The 25338-nt window shown below is 35.3% G+C and overlaps 1 protein-coding gene across 1 annotated transcript in view; it reads left to right on the top strand.

Annotated features, from left to right (window-relative positions):
* The window catches only part of unc13bb (unc-13 homolog Bb (C. elegans)), a 110262-nt gene that overhangs the window by 69981 nt on the left and 14943 nt on the right, over positions 1-25338 (top strand). The window contains 21 exon segments of the mRNA XM_051120513.1: positions 1231-1277; positions 1491-1543; positions 1546-1568; positions 3131-3205; positions 3299-3518; positions 5551-5778; positions 5942-6083; positions 7219-7388; positions 9162-9277; positions 9406-9569; positions 12728-12878; positions 15348-15416; positions 15509-15598; positions 15710-15850; positions 18027-18157; positions 18245-18330; positions 18427-18553; positions 18647-18743; positions 20062-20205; positions 20734-20811; positions 22357-22434. Coding sequence (XP_050976470.1) covers positions 1231-1277; positions 1491-1543; positions 1546-1568; positions 3131-3205; positions 3299-3518; positions 5551-5778; positions 5942-6083; positions 7219-7388; positions 9162-9277; positions 9406-9569; positions 12728-12878; positions 15348-15416; positions 15509-15598; positions 15710-15850; positions 18027-18157; positions 18245-18330; positions 18427-18553; positions 18647-18743; positions 20062-20205; positions 20734-20811; positions 22357-22434 — 2430 coding nt within the window.

Raw genomic sequence — 25338 nt, 5'->3', positions numbered from 1 at the left:
GATTCTTGTGCTCAACAAGTGGCATTTGGCTCAGGTAATATCGAAATAAGTCCAGAGGGCACCCATTCAGGAACACCAGAGACAGATGTAAATGCAAAACAGGCGGAGCATATTGACAATGAACCTCCCCTTGAAGACCCTCACCACCAGAAGTGCCTTGCAAATATTCAACGTGTGCTCAAAGAGAAGAAACATCGACATAGATTATCCAGGATTGCCAATGCCTCAAAGAACACGTTCTCTGAGGAGGAATTTAAACAAGGTACCAAAAAAATTCAAACATGCATTGTGTCGTTTTTGCTCATTTTAATACTGTTTATCAATTGTTGTTCTTTTCTTTGTTCTTTATTTTCCTGCTCTGTCTTACAGAGGGAAGCAGGGAAGATGATCAGGTCATGACTATGTTTTGGTCAATTCTCAGTCGTTCTTTCATTTTATTTTCATAAACACCAGTCTTTCATCCAAAGTTCATTTGAATGCATTGTTTTTGGAGCGTATGATACATGTATAAGGCTGCCCGCTACTCGAATTTGCTGTATCTTCTGTAAAGTACAGAAGACTTCAGACATTGTCTTTTAATGGTTACGTGTTTGCTTCTGTTTTGTTTTGCTTACTTGTGTGATTTGCCATCTTTTTAAATTATTAATAGCTGGAAATGCTGGTCTTCGTCTTGTAACATTGTTGCTTTTAAAAGCAGTTGAAACATGCCGCATGCCCTTGGGGAACTTCAGCTATCCAGCTGTAGTTCCATTTATCTGAGGAAGAATGCTCATGCCATTTTAAAAAAATGGTTTCCCTCAGGAAAACTCAGACAATTTACTAAATGTTCTGTCGTCAAGTGAAATGTGTTTTATAGGGTGTGTTCTTATAATTATCCAGAAAGTTGATAACAAACTTGGGGGTTTAACACTAATTATAGCTTGACAAGTTTTGCAAGAGTGTGTGTATACTTTCAGAACTGGTTTTCTATTTTCCCCATTGATTCATTGATTTTGCTCTGATCTCATGAGTTGCATGTCAGTCATTTGGATTAGATTTTTTTAAGTATTTCCATCAGTGAGAACTTCATCCTTGATATAAAGTCATTTTGGTTTGTTTTGGTTTGCTTTCTCAGACCTTTTGGTGAAACTCAACCAATCCTGTGTCCTCTGCATTTATCTTAGGTTTTGCTCAAGTTTTATTACTTACCTTGTACACACTGATTGATCTAAACTGTTTTTGATGCCACAGGGCAAAGAAAATGGAGATAATTCGAGACATGCTTGGATTAAAGCTGGGTAAGTTTCTCTTTAAGCATTATTGCAACTTGTTGATAGTTCCGTTGCTGTATTTTACTTTTTCTCTCTCTTTTTTTTTTTTGTTACGCAAGTATTTATGAAAATATAGAATTATTTATGAGAGGCTAATGACATTTTATTAACGTGTTCGTTGTCTGCGTATTAATTATTAAGCATGGAAATTACTCCTTTACAAAGTGTTGATATCCACAGAAATGGGAGTGGAATATTTGGAATTGACAGTATGCCAGACCTGCGAAAGAAAAAGCTATACCTCTTGTTAGCGATGTGGTGAGTACACTTTCCATGTGGTCTTTAAAATGAACAATAGCTGCATATGTTTTTATTAAGATTCTCAACATGGTTTAGTTTGTGAAAAGGAACAGCATTAACCCAAATCTTGCTGAATTATTACTTGTTCAATCTTATAACATCAAATGAAGACAATATTAAGTTGCCAAATCTGGTTCAGACAAAAACTTAAGAATATGGGCAATTTTAAGTTTTATAAGTGATAAATGACAACCATTATAACTTTAAGCTCTGACTCAGATATGAAGTGAAGTAAAATCAACTCTCTGATCTCTCTCCTCCCCATGAAAAATGTAAAAATAAACCTCTACAACTCTTTTGAATGCATTCACTCTGCATGGTCAGGCTATGGTAAGTTTTGAGAATAACCCATATGACTGAACCTACTTTTTTGTGTATATCAAGATAATACTGCATCCGCAGGATCAGTATTGCTGTAATAGTTTGCAAATACACAGAAAACATGACAATGTAAAAGTAGGATGTTACAATGAACTTGGATTTGTTTAAATATATAAATGAAAAAAGATGACAATTCTGTCAATAATTACTCACCCTCATGTCGTTCTCAACCCGTAAGACCTTTGTTCGTCTTTGGAACACAAATTAAGTCATTTTTGCTAAAATCTGAGAACTTTGTGACTCTTCATAGACATCAATGCAACTACCATGTTCAAGGCCCAGAAAGGTAGTAACAACATCATTAAAATAATCCATGTGACATCAGAAGTTCAACCGTAATTTTATGAAGCTACAAGAATACTTTTTGCGCGCAAAGAAATCAGTAGCAATGCTTCATAAAATTAAGGATGAACCACTAATGTCACATGGACTATTTTAATGATGTCCTTACTACCTTTCTGGGCCTTGAATGTATCGGTTGCATTGTTTTCTATTCAGGGTCAGAAAGCTCTTGGATTTCATCAGAAATATCTTAATTTGTGTTCTGAAGATGAACAAAGGTCTTACGGGTTTGGAACGACATGAGAGTAAATAATGACAGAATTTTCATTTTGGATGAACCCTTAAAAAATTTTGAATAATTTTGCTAGTATCATAATACATATAATGAGTAATAAGATTATGATATTACAATAAAACCTTTTTTATACTTAATGTATTTGCAAACCATTTCGACCTTGATATACTGTACAAGCAAGCAAGCAGTTTCCACTGGTTTACTTTTATTAGTTTACTTACTTTTCCTCCAACATGCATCAGCATTACTTTCAAAGGGCTGTTTTGAAGCGGGTTGTTTGATTCTATTTAACAGGGTGTTTTATATGCTTCTATTCATACCTAGGCTTACCAGCAATGGTTTGGTTTCTTTATTAACCCCTCAACCCCTTACTGCACAGATATTGGTTTCCCCTGTGATTTCTGGGACTCCCATAGTCACCACCCTTAGTTTTAAAGTTCTGGGTTGTTGCTCTTTGGCTTGGATGTTTATTTTTGACATCTGGATTCCACTTGCTTTCTAAACCTCTGTTTCTATGAGATTTTGTATTGCTTTGCACTAACATCTGTTCTTTGTATGATAGTCTCTGGTCCAAGCCAGGAAGGCTGGTATTGCATCTGCGATGGCCTCACGTTCCTCCATAAAAGATGAAGAACTGGTTAGTTGAACTTCTTTCTGCTTCTGACCATATTAAATATTTTCTAAATGAATGTTTGTTCACTTTTATCCCCCAACTCTTTCACTTCTACAGAAGAACCATGTGTATAAGAAAACTCTGCAAGCTTTAATCTACCCCATTTCTTGTACAACACCTCACAACTTTGAGGTGTGGACGGCCACAACGCCCACCTACTGTTACGAGTGTGAGGGCCTTCTTTGGGGCATCGCGCGGCAGGGCATGCGCTGCACAGAGTGCGGGGTCAAATGTCACGAGAAGTGTCAGGAGCTGCTAAATGCAGACTGTCTGCAGCGTAAGTTTGAGCACCTGTGCTATGTCTGAACCAAAAGACGTGCTTGACAGCTTCCTGCCTTCATCTGCTGCCTGAGTTGGCCACATTTGTGTTGTTTCTGACACAGTCTGGGTTACTGGTGCTAGACAGATGACTTTTTACATTACTTTATATATTAGACATCTACTCTGTTGAACTCATTTACCCAAATTGATTTCCTTCAATGGCATCTCCCTTGTTGACAGGTCCATTAGCCAAAATTAAGATGATGATTTAGAGGTGATGCTCACCGTAAAATAATCATCACACACACATATTTTATAAGTCAGGGTGTTTATTGGATTTATGAGCTTGCCATATTTTACAGTTTTTGTTTAGGGTGTTTTGACATGGAGGATTTTTTGCAAATAGAACATGGAATACATTACAATCAAGTGCTTTAAAAAGGGAGCCCTGTGTATTAAGACTTGTATGGCTTAATATAATGTAAACGATGTGTCTTACTAAAATATGTAATAGAAAACCAAGGAAAGGTTTACATTATTTTAAAACTCAGATTGTTTTATACATATAAAACGCCATTATTTTGACGATGTAAAATTATTTCACTCTGTGAGTTTTGGTGCTGCCTGTTGCGATTTTTACCGCAGCACAACTTGAAAACAGCTACTGAAAGAGCTTTACAGGTGCCGACGTATATAAGCGTAGACTTAAAGGGGTCATCAGATGCCCATTTTCCACAAGTTGATATGATTCTTTAGGGTCTTAATGAAAAGTCTATAACATGCTTTGGTTAAAATTTCTTAGTGGCAGTATAAATAACTTTTTTTACCTTGCAAAAATCAGCTCTGCAAAAATCATCCTGTTCTGGTCGAGGTTGCTTTAAATGTTAATGAGCTCTGCTCACCCCGCCCCTCACTTCTCTCTGTGGAGTGACGAGCCTGTTTACTTTAGCCACATTTAGCCGGGTTTAGCCACTAAACTTGCTAACTAGCATGTTATTAGGAAAGGCGATCGCAAAGATTCATTAAAAAAAAAAACCTAATTCTCACTTCTGCTGTAAGTGAAGCTGGATCATGAATGATTCGCACGAATATAGATAGATATCTGTAGATCGGGAGATTGCAAATGTAATCCACAACATCTTCAGCGGCTCAGATGTCAGGAGTAAATGTCGACCACTATGTTCATTATTACATCCGGCAACACAACACCTCAATTACTCAATCTGAGATATTCTTGTCTAATTTACATCCCTGTTCCTGCATCGAAACAATGATAAGACGCTCATGTCAACCAACTATCGTGGAAGTGGCCTCATCTGAGAATGGCTCGATTTAAAAAAAAAAAAAAAAGGGGATATTATTTTTACAGATTAATTAAAAACCACTGCATAGATTTTTATCATTATAGGGTAGATTTGTACATACACTGCCAACACACATTAATGTTCAAACAACATGTAAAAGTGGACTTTGCATCCGATGACCCCTTTAAACCAAATGTCGTATCATCGATTTTTTTTTTTTTTTTTTTTTTTCCCCACAAGGAGCCTATTATCAAGTGAAACCTGCATTGAGAAGCTTCGTCATGACAAGCGTTGGCATGTTTACATCCTGCCAGGATGGCATCTAGCATTTCTTGTCTCTGCCTTTTGTAAGCTCCTTAGTAGCTGTGGTCCACTAAAAGCCTCAAAGGCATCAGGGCTGAAGTGGAGAGAACAAAGACGCAGGTCTTTCCGAAAGTTTTATTCATCCACAGGCATCTTGCCGTTATTTTCTCCTCTTCTTATCGCTAGGAAAGGAGTAAAGGCTTACAGTGATTCTCTTGTTGCCCTTCGACTGAAAATTAAATGTGAAACGATGTGGAAATTTTTAAATTATGTAATTCTTTAATGTGTTTTCTACTACATATTTCAGTAAGAGACATCATTTATGTTATGTCAAGCCATACAAGTCTTAATACCCTGGTTTCTCTTTAATTGTAGAATTTCATTACATAAGTTAAATTCATTTAGTGAATCAAATTACCCATCATTAACTCTTTCATTCAGGTGCGGCTGAAAAGAGCTCCAAACATGGTGCTGAGGACCGCACTCAGAACATCATTATGGCCATGAAGGATCGCATGAAGATTCGTGAGAGGAACAAGCCTGAGATCTTTGAGGTCATCCGAGATGTGTTTGTGGTCAGCAAGGCCATCCATGCTCAGCAGATGAAGACCATCAAGCAGAGCGTCCTGGATGGAACATCCAAGTGGTCAGCCAAGATCACCATCACAGGTTCATACACTGATCATTTACATTGCCGTTTTTCTGTAAATGTCATTCTGTTTTTACACGACTTAAATTCAGCAATTTAAAACTCACTTTGAAATGACGCACAAAGCAAATTCTCTTCTATACCTCAATGACTTCATGTCTTCTAATCTGTCTCGTGTTATAGTTGTCTGTGCTCAAGGACTGCAGGCTAAAGATAAGACTGGCTCCAGTGACCCCTACGTGACCGTCCAGGTGGGTAAAACTAAAAAGAGGACCAAGACGATCTACGGCAACCTCAATCCAGTTTGGGAGGAAAAGTTTCATTTGTAAGTATAATGCGACCAATCAGAGACCATGTCTTTGATTGAAGTGTCACTCTTTGTTCCTTTGTTGCCCTAGGCTCTTTTACTGAGAATGTGTGTCACCCAGTTTTTGATCCTGTCTCTTTTCAGTAGCTGAATAAACTTGTCTGAGTGGTTCAGCCACTGGCCTTTTTTTAATATTATTCAATCACATCTTAAGACTGGAATACACTACACAACTTTATCAGATTTTTATAACACTAGACATCATTTTCTATCTTTGCAAATACTTACAGAGAAAAACATCATTACTTTTCTAAATGAGACATACTCAGTAATGTATGCTGACGAACGCAACCTCCGGATGCCGCAGCCTTCAAAATGAGACACACATAGTTGCTAATCTTTAAAGGGGAAATATAATGAAAATCTGACTTTTTCCGCATTTAAATGATATAATCGGGTCCCCAGTGCACTGTAAAAAACAATTTGTTGAGTCAACTTAAAATAATTTGTAACCTGGCTGCCTTAAAATTTTAAGGTCAGTCAACTCAAAAGTTTATGGTTAAGTTAAATGGCAACTTAGATATTTGAGTTGAATCAAGGCAGCTGGATTACTTACCCATCTGTTAAGTTTAGCAAACACAAATATCTAAGTTGGTACTTAATTCAACTTAACATTTCAAATTGACTAAACTTATTTTAGTTGACTGAACTTAAAATTTTAAGGCAGCAGGGTAGCAAATTATTTTAAGCGGACTCAACAAATTGTGTTTTTTATTTTTTTACAGTGTGCATCTCATCCCAACCCAGAAAATGTGAAAAAGAACAACCCAGTAACTTTGTTTTGGTACAGACAGATGATTTTAGCAGAGTATCTGAGTTACAAGCTATAAAGACACTGCCCTATTCTGGAAATAGGGGGGGGGGGAGCAGCAGCTCATTTGCATTTAAAGAGGCATGCACGAAAACAGCGTGTTTCTGCTTTCACTCAAAATAGACATTTTCAAAACGATATAGTGAATGATCTGTGGGGTATTTAGAGCTGGAACGTCACAGACACATTCTTGGGAGATCTGAGACTTGTATTAGATCTTGTAAAAAGGGGCATAATAGGTGTCCTTTAACACAGATTGTGAAGATATGCGTTCTCTTCCAGTGAATGCCACAACTCTTCTGATCGCATCAAAGTTCGTGTTTGGGATGAAGACGACGACATAAAGTCGCGAGTGAAGCAGCGTTTGAAGAGGGAATCTGATGATTTCCTGGGCCAAAGCATCATTGAGGTTCGCACGCTGAGTGGAGAAATGGACGTCTGGTACAACCTCGGTAAGCCCTCAACTAGTGGTTTGTGTGTTCTTGTGTTAGAGCTTTGATGCTCATGCGGGAAATGCGTGTTCAGATCCAGGCCGCACCTTGTCCTTATTTCTCTACAGTACCATACAAGTTCAGAGAAGTGCAGGACGTGCAGGAACTTAACTCAAACCTCTTTTCACACTGTGCTAACCATTTCAGATTGGAATAAAACAATGGTAGTGTTGACACTGACACGAAATTGGTATATGCTGGTGTTTGTTGTGTCATTGTAAACTAGCTGTAAGAGTAACGTGTCTCCTCAGATGACACTGTGTGCTGTCATTGTGGCTGGATGCATCTTTTTAATGTGTTTGGTCCTTTGTGGAAAACCTTTCTGCCGTGCTTTGACTTCTCTATAAAAGGAAAGAGGTTATTTTGTTGCTAAAATATTAAACCCAAGGCACTTACAGAGCACAAAACGTTCACATTGACTTGTGTGCTTGTTGTAGGGACATTTCACCCCCCAAAAATGAATAGATTTAGTCACCCTAATTATTCTGAACTAATGAGTTTCTTTCTTCGGTGGAATACAAATGGAGAAATTTTGAGAAATGTTCACACTGCTGTAGTCCATATAATGTCAGTTGTCTCTGTTAGTATTAGTATGTCATTTGACAGTCTCCTGACATCATGCAAATGTATTTTAGTTCTTTGTAGTACGAGAAACAACATGTTACTGAATTGTGGGATTTGCTCGTGATGATGAATGGTGTAGACCACTTCTCTCTAAGTGGGACGTGGCCCATGACTTCAAGATTTGTGTGTATACTTCATTCCCAACCTGACAGCACATCCCTTCTCGCCCAATTACCCCAGTGTGCAAGCCTCCAGGATGTCCCAAGCATGAAATCCACTGCTCCAAATTTCAATGCTCGGTTTCAATTTCTTACTCTTTCTTTTTTCACGTCTCATTATTATTCTGATGTGATCTGCCCTTTGTTTATTCTCTCATTTCTGATGTCCTCATTTGTACAGTCCGTTCTACCGTTCGATTGTGTTCCTCTGAATCTCTGGCCACCACATCTGCTATAACAATTATTCTCAATAGTAGTAATTCAGCTTCACGTCCTCTTGTCTGTTTCTCACCCGTATCATCCTCTCTCTCTCTCTGTCTCTCTCTCTCTCTCTCTCTCTCTCTCTCTCTCTCTCCCATCCCTCCTTCGGAGCAGATATCCTCCTTGATTATTATGTAGCCCACTCCAGTCGGAAATTCACCACTTAGCCGACACATATAAATTATCCCAATAATTTGCCTGTCAGGGGAAATGGTTAGGGAAAGAAGAACCTGGTGTTTCTATTAAAAAACCTCCTGAGGATTTTTCAGTTTGGAGAGAGAAAGACAAATATTTAAGATGAAAATGATACATATAATAGATTTATAAAATGGAACTATTCACTTAAAATAAAAGTTGCGTTGCCATCTATGCAGGGTCAGAAAGCTCTTGGATTTCATCCAAAATATCTTGATTTGTGTTCTAAAGATGACCGAAGGTCTTACAGGTTTGGAACGACATGAATAATAAATGACAGAATTTTCATTTTTGGGTGAACTATCCCTTTAAGTAAATGCAATTTCCTTAGCAGTCACCACTAATAAAGACAGTCCTTTGGCAAGGTAGTTTTATTGTGCATACACACAAACAAATACATTAAAGTCCTGTCTAACGCTGAGTGGTTATTTTTGCTGTACTGTTCCCTTGAGTTAAATATTTTTGCACATACAGTAATCCATATCTCATCCCACAGAGAAAAGAACGGACAAGTCTGCTGTTTCTGGTGCCATCCGTCTTCAGATCAGTGTTGAAATTAAGGGTGAAGAGAAAGTGGCCCCCTACCATGTCCAGTACACCTGTCTTCATGAGGTAGAGCAACATAATCAGCTCGCAGACACTATAGCGTCTGTCTGATATGCATTTATCATGTGCAGATCTCTCATTAGTTGATGTTAGTCTTTTAGTCACTAATATTTAGTCTCTATTCTTTCTTGTAGAACCTCTTTCATCACATCACAGATGTCCTCGGTCAGGGTGTGGTGAAAATTCCAGAAGCCCGTGGCGACGATGCCTGGAAGGTTTACTTTGACGATGTGCCACAAGAGATAGTGGATGAATTTGCAATGCGATATGGGATTGAATCCATCTACCAGGCCATGACGTATGTATTAGTCCACCAAAATCTTCAATTTTTAATGTTTGTCTTCTCTTTTATCTTTTATCTAAACACGAGTGTGTTAAACATTACATGCATTTGGCCATTCAATATGTAGATGAGTTTGTTTGTTCATCAGAACAGATTTGGAGATATGTAGCATTATATCACTTGCTCACCAGTGGATCTTCTGCAGTGAATAGGTGTTGTCAGAATGAGAGTCCAAACAGCTGATAAAAATATCACAATAATCTACAACTAATCCAAACCACTCCAGTCCGTCAATTAATGTCTTGTGAAGTGAAGAAACAAATCCATCATTAGGTGTTTTTAAAGGGATAGGTTACACAGAAATGAAACTAAGCCTATTCTTTATTCACCCTCCTGGCATCCTAGGTATATATGATTTCCTCCTTTTCATATGAATCCAATTGGAGTTATATTAAAAATTATCCTGGCACTTTCTAGCTTTAGAATGGCAATAGGCGAATGTTTCTCTTCAACGGTCCAAAACAAGTCCAATAATAAAAAGTGCCTCACGCGGCTCGAAGGGGTGAATAAAAGCCTCCGGTAGCAGGAGAAACCAAAACAAAACAGTGTCAGTCATGAATTAGAAGTTCAAAATGAGGATTTGTAAAGAAAAATGTTGAAGGTTTTTAATATAAAAAAGAGGAGACTGGTTTTCTTTTGATAAAGTAAGGAAGCTTTGCTTCCTTTGCTTCTGTAAACAAACGTTGGTTTTCACAAGACTCGCCAGTGCAATACCGACATCATCCGCCCAGAGCTGCTTCCATGTACAACCATTTGCCGCAAGCAAAGTGATTATTACATTTTAGATACAGATATTTTTCATACAAAAATGCATCGATTTGCCACAGGAGGCCTTTATTCTCCCCACAGAGCCATGTGAGGCACTTTTTATTATGGATGGATGCACTTTATTGGACTTGTTTTGGACTGATGAAGAAAAACACCCACCCATACCATTCTAAAGTTTGTATGTGCCAGGATAATTTAACTTAGTTAAAGTTTATATAACTCCGATTGGATTTGTCTGAAAGAAAGAAGTCATATGAAGAGTTTGGTTCCAAAATGCTATAAATCCATTGTGATTCATTTGAGTAAAAATGTGTCCTCCTTTACTGTTTACAGTGCATGAAATGCTGCGCTGTGATTGGCTGAGCGGATGTATTGCATTTTGTAGAGAAGGGAGACTGGCGTTTGTCACGGTTTGGAAAAAAAAGGGAGAAAACATAAAATAATTGCGTAAAAATAAAAACTGCCTTTTGAATACCGACCAGATACGATACTGATTTTGGCAGGAACTCAATTTTGTAAAAAATGACGTTTATAGCTATTTGGAACCAAGCTCTTCATATACTGCTAGGCTGCCTGGAGGGTGAGTAAATAATGGGCTAATTTTCATTTTTGGGTGAACTATCCCTTTAACTTCAAATTGCTTCTGGCTAAAATATGAGTCCTCTATCCATAATATTGCTTTGTCCAATGAAAAAGTCTGAATCAGGGCAGAAATATGCACAGATCAAGCACAGTTTGCAAACAAAAACAGCTCTAAATAAATATTTTGGTGGATTTTGTTGTGAGAAAATGTTAATTGAAGTTGTGTAGATTATTGTGATCAGCTGTTTGGAGTCTCATTCTGACGGCACCTATTTAGTGCAGAGGATCCGTTGGTGAGCAAGTGATGCAATGATACAATTCTCCAAATCTGTTCCCATGCTACAGCCAATTTACAGCCTAACTATAATAACTTTGCCAGTCATTGAAAGTGAGTGAGGCAGTAGCTGGATCTTGGCTGGCAAGGGCAGTAGTGAAATGAACTCCCGAGTGCTGTTCATGTCGGTGGTTGTTAATGACTTGAGTATGAGTCAGTCTCCATCAGGCGTCAGGAGTGTGAGGAGATGCTCATTAACTGAGCACATCACTCAAATAAAGCACACGCAAGCGGCCATATCTCACACCGAATGGGCCACAAGGCCAGTTTGAGCAATGACAGATCCATCTAGCCAGCCAATCAACAGTGATTTAACTAGGCGCCTCTCAGACAGACCTTTTGTACAGAGCCAATGCCACTGAATGGAAGCCAAAAGTGTAGAGGTTGTCTCGGTTCAACATTTTGTTTTGATAAATTGTTTTTGCCCTATGCAAACTGTTTAGTTCTTGTGAGCTTCCTACATACAGTAGACACCCTAACCATCATGGAATCCTTAAAACTGTTAACTGAAACTAAAACCATAAAATAATATTTTCAATGTTTGAAATAAAATAAATGTTACAAGATTAGTTCTCATACAGAATTAAAATTTCCTGGTTATTTACTTACCCCTATATCATCTAAAATGTTCATGTGTTTCTTTCTTCAGTCGAAAAGAAATTAAGGTTTTTAATGAAAACATTCCAGGATTTTTCTCTGACAGTGGGCTTCAATGGGGACCAGTGGGTTAAAAGTCCAAATTACCAAATTGTCCAAGTTTTTTGCCCTACCTTACCGTTTTGAACCGGAGTACACAGGTGAAGAACTAACCACGCATGACCTTTCCAACATGACTAGGTAATGCATGAATTCAAGCTAGTGCAAGATAAGCATTTGTGGTTAAAAAGTATATAATTTTTTGGGGAAAATGACCAATTGTTTTGCTAGATAAGACTCTTATTCCTCGGTTGGGATTGTGTAGAGCACTTTGAAGCTGCTTTGAAACTGCAATTTGGATTTTCAAACCCTTGATCCCCATTGAAGTTCACTATATGGAGAAAAATCCTGGAATGTTTTCATCAAAAACCGTAATTTCTTTTCATCTGAAGAAAAAACGTAAAAAATATATAGACATATTAAAAAAAACTAATAAAAATGGCAAAAACACAACAAAATTACAGAAATTGTAAATGGAAAACAGGAAATATACAAATAAAATGCCTTCAAAATGATCTAAAAGACTGCATTTTTATTTCAAGACAGTTTGATCCGTTAGTACAAACCTTTTGAAACTGCTTTTGTGTCAGGAGTGTATCTAGGCGTTGAAATCCTGCCTACCTAGGTTTTAGAATAGGGTGATTGTCTTTCTTTGCACAGAGTGGATGTATAGTGGATGTGTCTGAAGAGAAGCAATTTATCCTCTGCATCTCCCCTTTCTTTGTGCGCACAGGCACTTTGCATGTCTCTCGTCTAAGTATATGTGTCCCGGGGTCCCTGCTGTGATGAGCACCCTGCTGGCCAACATCAACGCCTACTACGCCCACACCACTGCATCCACCAATGTCTCTGCTAGCGACAGATTTGCTGCATCCAACTTTGGGGTATGTTCATCTGTCACACAATATGCAGATAGTAAAGAACACATGCAAATCTAGTTCATTCTGAAGACCTGTTAACACCAAGTCGGCTTTTTCCTATAAAAACATTGATATTTTATTTAATTTTATTTAATTTTATTTTTCGGATGCCACATAATTATTTATTATTATATTATTATTTTTCAAAGAATAAGTGTGTTTAAATATAAAACAAAATGTCATCAAACTAAAAACACAAAAATGGTTTGAATATTCATAACTTCTGATCATTTGTGAACACTAAAGCTCTGTAAATGATGGAGGAAGTGCAGCAGATAAAGTTACGGAATAGAAGCACAGAGGATCCTTTTTTTTGTCTTTTTTTCTGCATTTTGTTAAAGGATTAGTTCACTTAAAATTTACTGATAATTTACTCATCCCCAAGTCATCCATGAGGTTCATGTCTTTCTTTCTTCAGTTGAAAAGAAATTAAGGTTCTTGAGGAAAACATTCCAGGATTTTTCTCCATATAGTGGATTTTAATAGGGATCAGTGGGTTGAAGGTCCAAATTGCAGTTTCAGTGAAGCTTCAAAGGGCTCTACACGATCCCAGCTGAGGAATAAGAGTCATATCTAGCGAAACGATTTGTCATTTTCTTAAAGGGGTGCTATTATGCTTTTTCCCTTTTTGAATTTTAGTCAGTGTGTGGTGCATAAAAAAGATCTACAAAGTTACAAATATCAGAGTCCATTTCAAAGGGAGATATTTAGTTTTTTAAAAAATCCCTTTTCAAGAACTACGACGAACGGCTCCTTTGGACTACAGCGTTTTTTTTCCGGAAGTTATGATGTCACAATGCGTCCTATTACAATATCATTAAAATAAATCCCGCCTATGGAAATTCTAACGGTTGGGAGGTGGGTAGGGACGAGGTGGGGGATTAGCCTAACTTAGCTATGCAGCGCGGAGAGCAGTTACTAAAATGCTTCAACGAGCCGCAGCGCGGCAGGTATAGACACAAGCATTGACTAGAGTGGCCGTGATCTACTCCGGTGGCTGCGTCAGAGCTGCAACACGCTGCAGACGTGTGCAGTGTGTGATAAGAGATTTAATCATTATACAGTGTGGTTAGCTTCACTTATAACACAAGTGTTTTTCAAACTTGCACTAGACTAGGCTAATCAGTGATGATGTTCTTTGATAATATTAATGTTAGGCTGCTTTTAGCCTTATGCTGGAGCTGGTTTCAGGCAATGAAACTAAGTATGTAAATAATTAAATAAATTAGCAAGATAATATCATGTATTGGTGATCTCGCAGGCAGACGATAGGACCCAACACTTCTGTAGCGTATTATTTACTCGCCCTCCATGCATCCTAGGTGTGTATGACTTCCTTCTTTCAGACGAATACAATCGGAGTCATATTAAAATTTATCCTGGCACTCCCAAGCTTTACGGCATAGACGGGTGTTTCTCTTCATCAGTCCAAAACAAGTCCAATGAAGTGAATCCGTTCATAATAAAAGTGTCTCACACAGCTCTGGGGGGTTAATAAAAACGTCCTGTAGCAAATCAGTGCGTTTTTGTAAGAAAAATATCCATATTTAAAATGTCCTCCTCCAACTTCAAAATCGCCCAACATTGCTGTTTAACCTTTTCTTGTTAAGGCCATTTGTTCTTTGCACTTTCACTTTGTAATCACTGGGTCGGTACTACTTCCTACATCGCGCGTGACCTTTCAAACATGATTACATAATGCGTGAAGTCGAGCTAGTGCAAGATGACCATTTGTGGTGAAAAAGTATATTAATTTCAATTTTTTTTTAAGAAAAAGGCCAATCGTTTCGCTAGATAAGACCCTTATTCCTCGGGAGGGATTGTGTAGAGTCCTTTGAAGCTGCATTGAAACAATTTGGACCTTTAACCTGTTGATCCCCACTGAAGTCCACTATATGGAGAAAAATACTGGAATGTTTTCCTCAAAAACCTTAATTTCTTTTTGACTGAAGAAAGGAAGACATGAACATCTTGGATAACTTGGGGTGAGTAAATTAGGAAATTTCCATTCTGGAAGTGAATTAATCCTTTAATGGAGACTTTTCATATAAGGACTTTTTTGCAATGTGTCAGCACTAAACCAATGAACATATTCAAGTCTTCAGGAAAAGTGCAAAATCAAAAGACCATTTTGAAAATGGAGGTGTCTGTTGTGGCAGTCCTTTTATCTTGTATTGACAAAGCAGCTACTGTAAGTAAAGCACCGTGGGACACACAATTCAATATCACCATTATGGATTGGAACACTTCAGCTAATTGCAAGCTGTAATTATAGTGTCAAGAGAGACAACAGGCAAGTTGCCTATGAAAAATCTGCTTGTTAATGTCATGTTGTCGTTAGCACTTAAAGGCTTAGTTAACTTAAAATCATTATTTACTAGAGCTCATGTTGTAGCTATATATACATTTTGCTTCATTTTTCTTGTCTTGCAGAAAGAAAGGTTTGTCAAGCTTTTGGATCAACTGCACAATTCCCTGCGCATTGACCTATCAATGTACCGAGTGAGTCTTTGCAGCTTAAACCATTTTTTTCCATTTACAATTTTTAGATCATGCACCAGTGATGCTTAGTGTCTGTCACTTCTGTTTCTCAGAACAACTTCCCTGCAAGCAGTAAGGAACGATTACAGGACCTCAAATCTACAGTGGACCTGCTGACCAGCATCACCTTCTTTAGAATGAAGGTAATGAAGGAAAAAAAAAAAACAGAATCTCTTTTGATCTTCAGTCCACTTTTTCCATCAGAGCTTATTTTGTCCTTTATTTTTTACTGTCTATTGTTTGACTCTGGACAGGTCCAGGAACTGCAGAGTCCCCCGAGAGCCAGTCAAGTTGTGCGAGACTGTGTCAAAGCCTGCCTCAACTCCACATATGACTACATCTTCAACAATTGTCAGGAGCTGTACAGTCGCCAGTATCCTCAGATCGGAGACACGGTTAGACAATTATCTACCACCTACAATTTATCACTATAATGCATTGCATTCTTACATGATTTAAAGCTGAAGTGTGTCATCTTTGAACTTCCAAATAGCAGTTTAAATGCGGCTTCAAACAATCCCAGATGCGGTTGTAAACGATCCCAACCGAGGAAAAAAGGGTCTTATCTAGCAAACCGATCGTTATTTTTATTTAAATACTTTTTAATCTCAAACGCTCGTCTTGCCTTGCTCTTCCTGAACTCTGTGTATTCTGGTTCAAGACAGTTAGGGTATGTCGAAAAACTCCAATCGTATTTTCTCCCTCAACAAAAATCATTTCAAAATCATCCTACATCGCTGCAGAAGTACCGACACAGTAAGACAGTGATATAGGGCGATTTTGAAATTCAGGGAGAACATGAGATGGGAGTTTTTTGACATACCCTAACTGTCATGAACCAGAAAAAAACAGAGTTCAGGCAGAGTAACACAAGATGAGCATTCAACATTAAAAAGTATATTGTATTATTTTTATGAAAATAACCGATCGTTACACTAGATAAGACCCTTCTTTCTCGGCTGGGATTGTTTACAATCGCATTTGGGATTGTTTGAAGCCGCATTTAAACTGCATTTTGTTCAAAATGCAGCAACTGTTTGTTTACCAACTATATTCTTTTGTGTTCAACAGCAGAAGGAAACTCATACAGGTTTAGAACCACAAAAGAATTGAAAGAAATCAATTACTGTTCTTGACTGAATCACTGAATTTCTGAATTTATATATGATGGGGGCCCTGCAGTAAGTCATAGCCCCAGGGCCCAGTGAAGTCTTAAGTTTTAAGGGCCCTGTATGTAATATTTCAGTTATTTATGATTTCAGTTTTAATTTTAATTTTAGTAATTTTCCCATGTTCATGTCACTTTTATTTAATCAAATATTTTTATATAGCTTTTTTTTTTTTTTTTTTTTTTTTTTTAGTATTATTGCTTATTTTATTTCAGATAGTTGCCAATGCAGCATTTCTCATTTTCTTTCTTTTTCTTTTTCTTTCTTTCTTTCTTTCTTTCTTTTTTTTCTTTTTTTTTAAATTAATGTTATGTAATATTTTAGTTATTTATTATATTAGTTCTCATTTTAATTTTGGTAATTTTTCATGTTCTTGTCACTTTTATTATTTTCAGCTTTAATCAAATATTTTATTACGTTTTTATATTATTTTTTTTATGTTCATATTAATACTTATTTTATTTCAGATAATTGCCAATGCAGCATTTCCCATTTTCTTTCTTTCTTTCTTTCTTTCTTTCTTTCTTTCTTTTTTTAATTAATGTTATGTAATGTTTTAGTTATTTATTATTTTAGTTCTCATTTTAATTTTAGTAATTTCAAATCAAATATTTTATTAAGTATTTCATTTCATTTAGAACAAAACATAATTTAAAACAAGTTAATACACATATATACATGTGTTGCCGCACCAACAAAAAACATCCCAAAAACTTCATACAGTACAAAAAAAAAATGTTCGAAAAGGAGGTAGAAAGGTTTTTTTTTTTTTTTTTTTTTTTTTTTTTAAGTACTAATACTTGCTTATTTTATTTCCGATAGTTGCCAATGCAGCATTTCACATTTTCGTACTTTCTTTTTTCTAATTTTATGTAATATTTCATTTATTTATGGTTTCAGTTTTCATTTTAATTGTAGTAATTTCCCTATGTTCTTGTGTCGCTTTTATTATTTTCAGCTTACATCAAATGTTTTTATTTAGCTTTTTTTGGTATTTATATTTACTTATTTTATTTAAGATAGTTGCCAATGCAGCATTTCTCATTCTTTCTTTTTGAAAATATTTGTCTTTTTATTTATTTCCGCTTTATTACAATTAATAAAACCAAATTTGATTTCTACATTTTTAATAGTTTTTGTTAACAATAAAAACAAAAATGTCACACATCACCTTTAAAATCTGCATTTTTATAATAATAATTTAAAATACCAATTCAAAATGTGTATCTAACTCGAATAATAATTTGAATTTAATTATATAGTAATAAAATAATGATTAATTGTAATGATATATTTTACTGTGAATCAAGCAAAAGATTCATGTTTTATTTTTATTATATTATATTATATTATATTTATATTATATTATGTTATATTTATATTATATGTATTATTTTTCCAGCATAAGGAGGAGTGCACCCCAGAAGATCAGGGCCCAAGCATTAAAAACTTGGACTTCTGGCCCAAACTCATCACCCTTATAGTGTCCATCATTGAGGAGGACCGTAACTCCTACACCCCTGTCTTAAACCAGTAAGTATGCGCACAAACCTGAATGTATACACATCTCAACTCAGTTTTCCTGCCACCGTGTGTCTATCTGTTCCTGTTTCTCCACAGGTTTCCTCAGGAACTAAGTGTTGGGAAATTGAGTGCAGAGGTCATGTGGAACCAGTTCTCTCAGGATATGAAGTATGCCATGGAAGGTCAGTATCAGTTGGGTCCACTGATCTAGTATACTAAAGTCAATGTGTCCTTTTCGTTTATCCACCAACTGTTGTCCGTATTCACATATTCCACAGAACATGAAAAACACAGACTGTGTAAGAGCGCGGACTACATGAACCTGCACTTCAAGGTCAAATGGCTGTATAATGAATATGTGAAGGATCTGCCAGCCTTCAAGGGAGTTGTGCCCGATTACCCCACGTGAGTGAGCTCTTCATCATCTCAGCTGTCAAACACATTCAGAAGTAAAAGTGTTTATTGATATTTGTTCACATTCTGTCTTGCCTTTGCCAGCTGGTTCCAGCAGTTTGTGCTGCAGTGGCTGGATGAGAATGAGGATGTGTCCATGGAGTTCATGCATGGAGCCCTGGAGAGAGATAAAAAAGATGGAGTAAGATGTTTTTTAGTGCAATTCCCCAATTTAGTGCCTGTTTTCTTTCACACATTCTCATCACAGAAGTGTTTCTCAGGCCTTATGATGCTCTTGTGCCCACAAATGGGTCATTTTGCCTTTAAGAGTTTAAAAGTTTTGCCATTTTGTGCAAATTGTTTCTTCCTACTTGTTAAAGGAATAGTTCAGTAGACCATTTACTTACCCCTATACCATCAAATATGGAAATTAAATTTATTTCATAATCTAAACAGATTTGGAGAAATGTAGCATTACCTTATTTACTCACCAATGGATCATCTGCAGTGAATGGGTGCCGTCTAAATGAGAGTCCAAACAGCTAATAAAAATATCACAAGTAATTTACACCACTCCAGTCCATAAAATTAATGTCTTGTGAAGAGAAAAGCTGCATGTTTGTAATGAACAAATCCATCATCAAGACGTTTAACTAAGATGAAGGGCTCCATTCATAATATTGCTTTTTATGGTGAAATAGTTGTCCTTACAAAATGGAAATACATACAAAATGATTGCGAATTGGTTGTTTTTTCACTAAAAACACACTCGGTTACATCTTAGGTGAACGTAAACAGTTGGGAGAATATCAGATGTGTGTCAATACATTGTATCTGTGCATTTGTTTTAAAGGGACAGCAGCCTAATTTAGTTGCCACTGTCTGTGGCATTGATGTTAATCAAGCAACAAAAGAAAGACAGAAAATCACTCACTGCTCTTGACTGTGAATCACATTAGTAGCTCTAATAAAGATCAATCTAAACTTATTTATATAAATAAATAAATATGTCTGCTTGAAAGAATGAAGAATGTGGTAAAGTTATTATAAAGAATGCATAATTATTCTACATAACCATTGGCATTTTATTAAAAAGAAGAGCATGTTCTAGTTTCTTTATGAGAAGTGGCTTCATTTAATTTTAATATAAAGGCATGTTGTGTGTCACAGCAGTTAAATCTGTCTTGATAAAACCTTAATATCAAACCTATGGTAATTTTAGAAAAATGCTTAATAAATGCAATTCCACTGTAACTATACCCATTAGATTTTTAAATCTACTGTAGCTAGACTAAAACTAAAACAATTCAGATGACTAAAACTAAATGGCATTTTAGTCGAAAGACTATGACTAAACTAAATCTAAATTTACTGTCAAAATTAACACTGCCTACAGTACATAATGAGGGATAGTCATGCATACTGTCCAGCAATTGTGCTATATAAATAAAGATGACCTGATCTGACACAAAACTGAATGGAAATGGCGTTTAAATAACGTTAAATAACCTTCTCTACAGTTTCAGCAGACGTCGGAGCATGCTCTCTTCTCGTGTTCGGTGGTGGACGTCTTCACCCAGCTTAACCAGAGTTTTGAGATCATCAAGAAACTGGAGTGTCCCGACCCCAAAGTCATGGCCCTCTACAGCCGCCGATTTGCTAAGGTGGACCAGCATCTCTCCAAATCCAATCACAAATAGATTCTTGTCAAAACAAATGTCGGCTGTCAAAGTATTATCTCATTTCTAGAAATATCTGCGATTTCTGAGAGAATGGCCCCTTTTTACCCAAAGGGCATCTCAGTGTGGAGCAAATGAAGAATATCAGCAGAGCAAAAGCATTTGTCTGAAAGAATGAGATTCTATTGTAATCGAATGAAAATGCTTAATGCAGCCCTTTCCATTAAGCTTCAGTCAGTCCCCAGACTAAGTCTGGCAAGCTTCTCTGAGAGAAATGCATAGCTCCCTCAAGAATCTTTATCAGACACGTGGAGAGCTCATTGGGCTGATGTCCAGCGGTTTTATGGTTGCAAACGCAGAGCGCTGAGTGCACAGATGAGCCCCAGAGAGTTTGTGCTAGATTTCCTGAAATGTTAGCCTGCTTTTTCGTTTGTTTGTTTGGTAATGCTATTACCAAGACGTTTTGGCTTTTGAAAAACGTTAAGCTCAGTTCTTATTTCTTTGTTTTCACAGACCATTGACAAAGTTCTGCTGCAGTACAGTGCCATTTTGAAGAAGAGTTTCCCGTCCTACTGTGATAAGGAGAAGATCGTAAGTTGTGCTCCTGGTAGCTAGTTAGTTTGTTGTCTTTTCTAATAAATCTCTTTTCGTCTGCTCATTCATTTGTAAAGTATTTAATTTTGATTGTTTAAAAACAGCCATTATCACAGTTAATAATTTAGAAACCATTTTCATGTTTGTCTTAAAAATATAAATTTGTGTTATTCATAAATATTTATTAAAATAATGTGTGTGTGTATATATATATATGCTTTAGCAGGCATATTTTTTAATCAATAAAAAAATCTAAATTAAAAACATTTTTTTTTATTTCTGTTGATTAAATTAAATTTAATTTCCTTTTTATTTTTTGTTTTATTTCATTTTATTTCTTTCCATTTTATTGTATTTTATTTCATTTTTTATTTCAGTTAATTTAATGTTGTTTCATTTTATTTTTTATTTTATTTTTATTTTTATTGCTTTATTTTATTTATTTATTTATTTATTTTAGCTATTTTATGATTTAATTTAATGTTATTTTATTGAACTTGAATTTTATTGACTTTATTTTATTTTATTTTTGTATTATTTTATTTATTTTATTTTATTTTGTTGTTTTTTTTTCCTTTTCTATTTTATTTTGTTTTCATTTTATTTAAATTTGTTCCTTTTTATTTTATGACATTCCATTTTATTTAGTTGTGTTTTGTTTCCTTTTTATTATTTTATTTAATTTTATGATAATTTATTTCATTTTATTTTATTTAATTCCATTTTATTTTATTGTATTTTATTTTATTTTTTGTTTCAAATAATTTTGTTTTCATTTTATTTCCTTTTTTATTTTATTTTATTTTCGTATTCTATTTTATTTTATTTAAATTAAGTTCATTTTATTTTATCTTGTTGTAGTTTATTTCCTTTTCTATTGTATTGTATTGTTTTATTTCATTTAATTTTAATTTTTTTCCATTTCATTTTATGACATTCCATTTTATTTTATTGTATTTTGTTTCCTTTTTTATTGTATTTTATTTAAATTAATTTAATTTAATTTTATTTATATAAATTTTATTTCCTTTTTATTTTCTTTTTTGTTTCTTTTTTATTCTATTTTATTTCATTCCATTTAATTTTATTGTATTTTGTTTTATTTTATTTATTTGTTTTGTCTATTTTATCATTTTAATTTAATTTTTTTTATTTTATAATTTTAATTTTATTTCCTTTTTATATGTTATTTTGTTTTGTTTTATTTATTTGTTTTATCTATTTTGTTTTATTTTATTTTATTTAAATTAATTTCATTTTATTTACCTTTTTATTTTTTTGTTTTGTTTTATTTTATTATTTTATTTTATTTCACTTCATTCCATTGTATTGTGTTTAATTTCTTTTTATTGTATTTTTTTTCATTTTATTTTATTTCATTGTATACAATTTCTTTTTGTTTTATTTAATTTCTTATTCATATTAAAATAGCCTCTGATGTCTTGCATTTAAAGCACATTTCATGTACAAGCTATGCTATATGTTGACTTTTTTTGTCATCTTTTCTAATAAATCTCTCTGTGTCTTTCTCTTTGTCCTCAGCCATGCGTCTTGATGAATAATGTCCAGCAGTTGCGTGTCCAGCTTGAGAAGATGTTTGAATCTATGGGTGCCAAACAGGTAGGAGAGCAGCAGGGGAAGGTGACCTTCTCTAAGCAAAGTCATTTGTCCTCTCCTCATTTGTCTGGGACATCAGAGGACATCAGGGGCCTGTAGTCTCTCTCAGCATATTAAGAGAACTCTCCCTGTTGTATCCAGATGGGCTTGACGCGGCGTTGTTGTGTTGTCATTTATACAGTCAATGAGTTGCTTGCAGGTTTATTTAGGAATGATATAAATAACAGAGTGCGCAAGTAAGTGGTTTCACAGCTGTTATTTTTTACTTTGATAATTTTTTATTATACTTAGCTTGTATTGCGTTCATCACTGTTTTGGCTGATGTTAAAGCAGCATTTGTGTCTTTCCTCCTCAGACTGCCACAGAGGAGGCCAGGGTATGACTAGAATTTAGATCTCTTAGAGTAGAGTTTTTTAGAGTTTTTTCCCATAGATGACATGATTGCAGGATCTAGATCTTCTATCTTTTTTTTTTTTTTTTTTAAATAAAGTTGGATGCGATAGTGAATGCTGAGGAGGAGGAGGAGGAGGAGGTGGGTACACAGAGATGTTGTGGCCCAAAATACACATATCTTTAAAATGCAATGTGTGTGTTCCTAAAGGAACTGGCATGTGGACACTGATGCTTTGAGAGAGACTTATTACACTTTCTTCTGTGATTAATCAGGTTATCGAGGAAAATGTGAAAGACAGCAAGGTGGGTACAAGTAGGCTAGATGTGTTAGAGAAGACAAAGATTCACATATAATGTACTCACCCCCTTGTCATCCAAGATGTTCATTTCTTTCTTTCTTCAGTCGTAAAGAAATAGTTTTTTGAGGAAAACATTTCAGGATTTTTCTCCATATAATGGACTGATATGGTGCCCCGATTTTGAACTTTCAAAATGCAGTTTAAAAGCGGCTTCAAATGATCGCAAATGCGGTTGTAAACAATCCCAGTCGAGGAAGAAGGGTCTTATCTAGCGAAACAATCGGTTATTTTAATTAAAAAAATACAATTTAAATACTTTTTAATCTCAAACGCTCATCTTGTCGTTCTCTCCATGAACTCTGTGTATTCTGGTTCAAGACAGTTAGGGTATGTTGAAAAACTCCAATCGTATTTTCAAAATCATCCTACATCACTGCAAAAGCACTGACACAGTCTTTGCAAAGAGAACATGCAAAGAAGATCAAACACCCTTAACAAAAAAGGTAAAACAGCGATATAGGATGATTTTGAAGTTGAGGGAGAACATGAGATGGGAGTTTTTCGACATACCCTAACTGTCATGAACCGGAAAAAAACGTCCAGGCAGAGTAAGGCAAGACGAGAGTTTGAAATTAAAAAGTATATCAATTGTATTATTTTAATGAAAATAACGTTAAAGATCGTTTCACTAGGTAAGACCCTTCTTCCTCGGCTGGGATCGTTTACAACCGCATTTGGGATCGTTTGAAGCCGCATTTAAACTGTATTTTGGAAGTTCAAAATCGGGGCACCATATCAGTCCATTATATGGAGAAAAATGCTGAAATGTTTTCCTCAAAAGACATATTTTCTTTACAACTGAAGAAAGAAAAACATGAACATCTTGGATGACAAGGGGGTCAGTACGTTATATGTGAATCTTTGTTTTGGAAGTGGACTTCTGCTTTAAATAGCTCAGCTCCAGCCACTCACCCAAACTCCAGTCTAGTGAAACTATTTACATAGAATTAAAATTGAAAAAGCTTAGAAAGTAGAGTAGTTGCTTGTGTTGTACAGTGTGTTGATTTTATACTTGATTAGAATCCTGATGTCATGAATCCTGTTGGATCAGGTGATAGGGCTGTCAACGATTAATCACATACAAAATAAAAGTTTGAGTTTGCCTAATATATGTGTGTATAATGTGTATAATTATTATGTATATATAAATACAAACACATTCATGTATATATTTAACAAATATTTACAAGCATATGTATTTATTATAATTTTTATATAATTTATATTGTATATAAATAAAATCATTTTGTATATTAATAACATATTTCTCATATATATACACATTAATTTGTGTGTATTTATATATACATAATAATTGCACACAGTACACACACATATATTAGGCAAACTTCAACTTTTATTTTGTATGCGATTAATCGCGATTAATCGTTGACAGCCCTATCAGGTGACTTTGAACTTGCTTGGTTATATTCATTTGAGGAGGATGACAGATTGTGGTGTGTGTGTGTGTGTGTGTGTGAGTGAGTCGTGGCATTAGTTGAGACTCAGGCTGATTAGTAAAGGATTAGTGAAATCTTGCATGCGCTTGTGTACATGAGACAATGACATCGGACTCTCCACATTGCTGATCTGTTTATTTTCTGTTTACTTGACATTTTTGTATTATTTTGTTATGCTTGTTGGACAGTAGGACTGTTTGACTAAGGCCTCATTTACATTGCAGGTCTTGATGCCCAATTCTGATTTGTTGCCTATATCCGAATTTTTTTTTTTTTTTTTTTTTTTTTTGGCTGTCTGTTTATAGCTCTTTCAATTGTGATCCATATCCGATTAATGTGTTTATACTTGCCGTACCATCTTAAAGGGGTCATCGGATGCCCATTTTCCATAAGTTGATATGATTCTTTAGGGTCTTAATGAAAAGTCTATAATATACTTTGGTTAAAAATTCTCAATGGTTGTGTAAAACAACACCCTTTTTACCTTGTCAAAATCAGCTCTGCAAAAATCATCCTATTCTAATGGATTGTTCCTTTAAATGCAAATGAGAGAACAGATCCGATCTGTCACATATGAGCATAAAATCAGAATTTGGTCGCATTTAACTGACAGCGTAAACAGGGCCTAAATGTCTTTTAAAACTTGTTGGATGATTCCCGTTTTTTTTTGCAAATGACAGTTTAGAGTCTTTATT

This window comes from Labeo rohita, chromosome 10 (genome assembly GCF_022985175.1).
Source record: "Labeo rohita strain BAU-BD-2019 chromosome 10, IGBB_LRoh.1.0, whole genome shotgun sequence".
NCBI lineage: Eukaryota > Metazoa > Chordata > Actinopteri > Cypriniformes > Cyprinidae > Labeo > Labeo rohita.
Note: the sequence above shows the minus strand (reverse complement) of the source record. Positions and strands in the feature narration are given on the sequence as shown.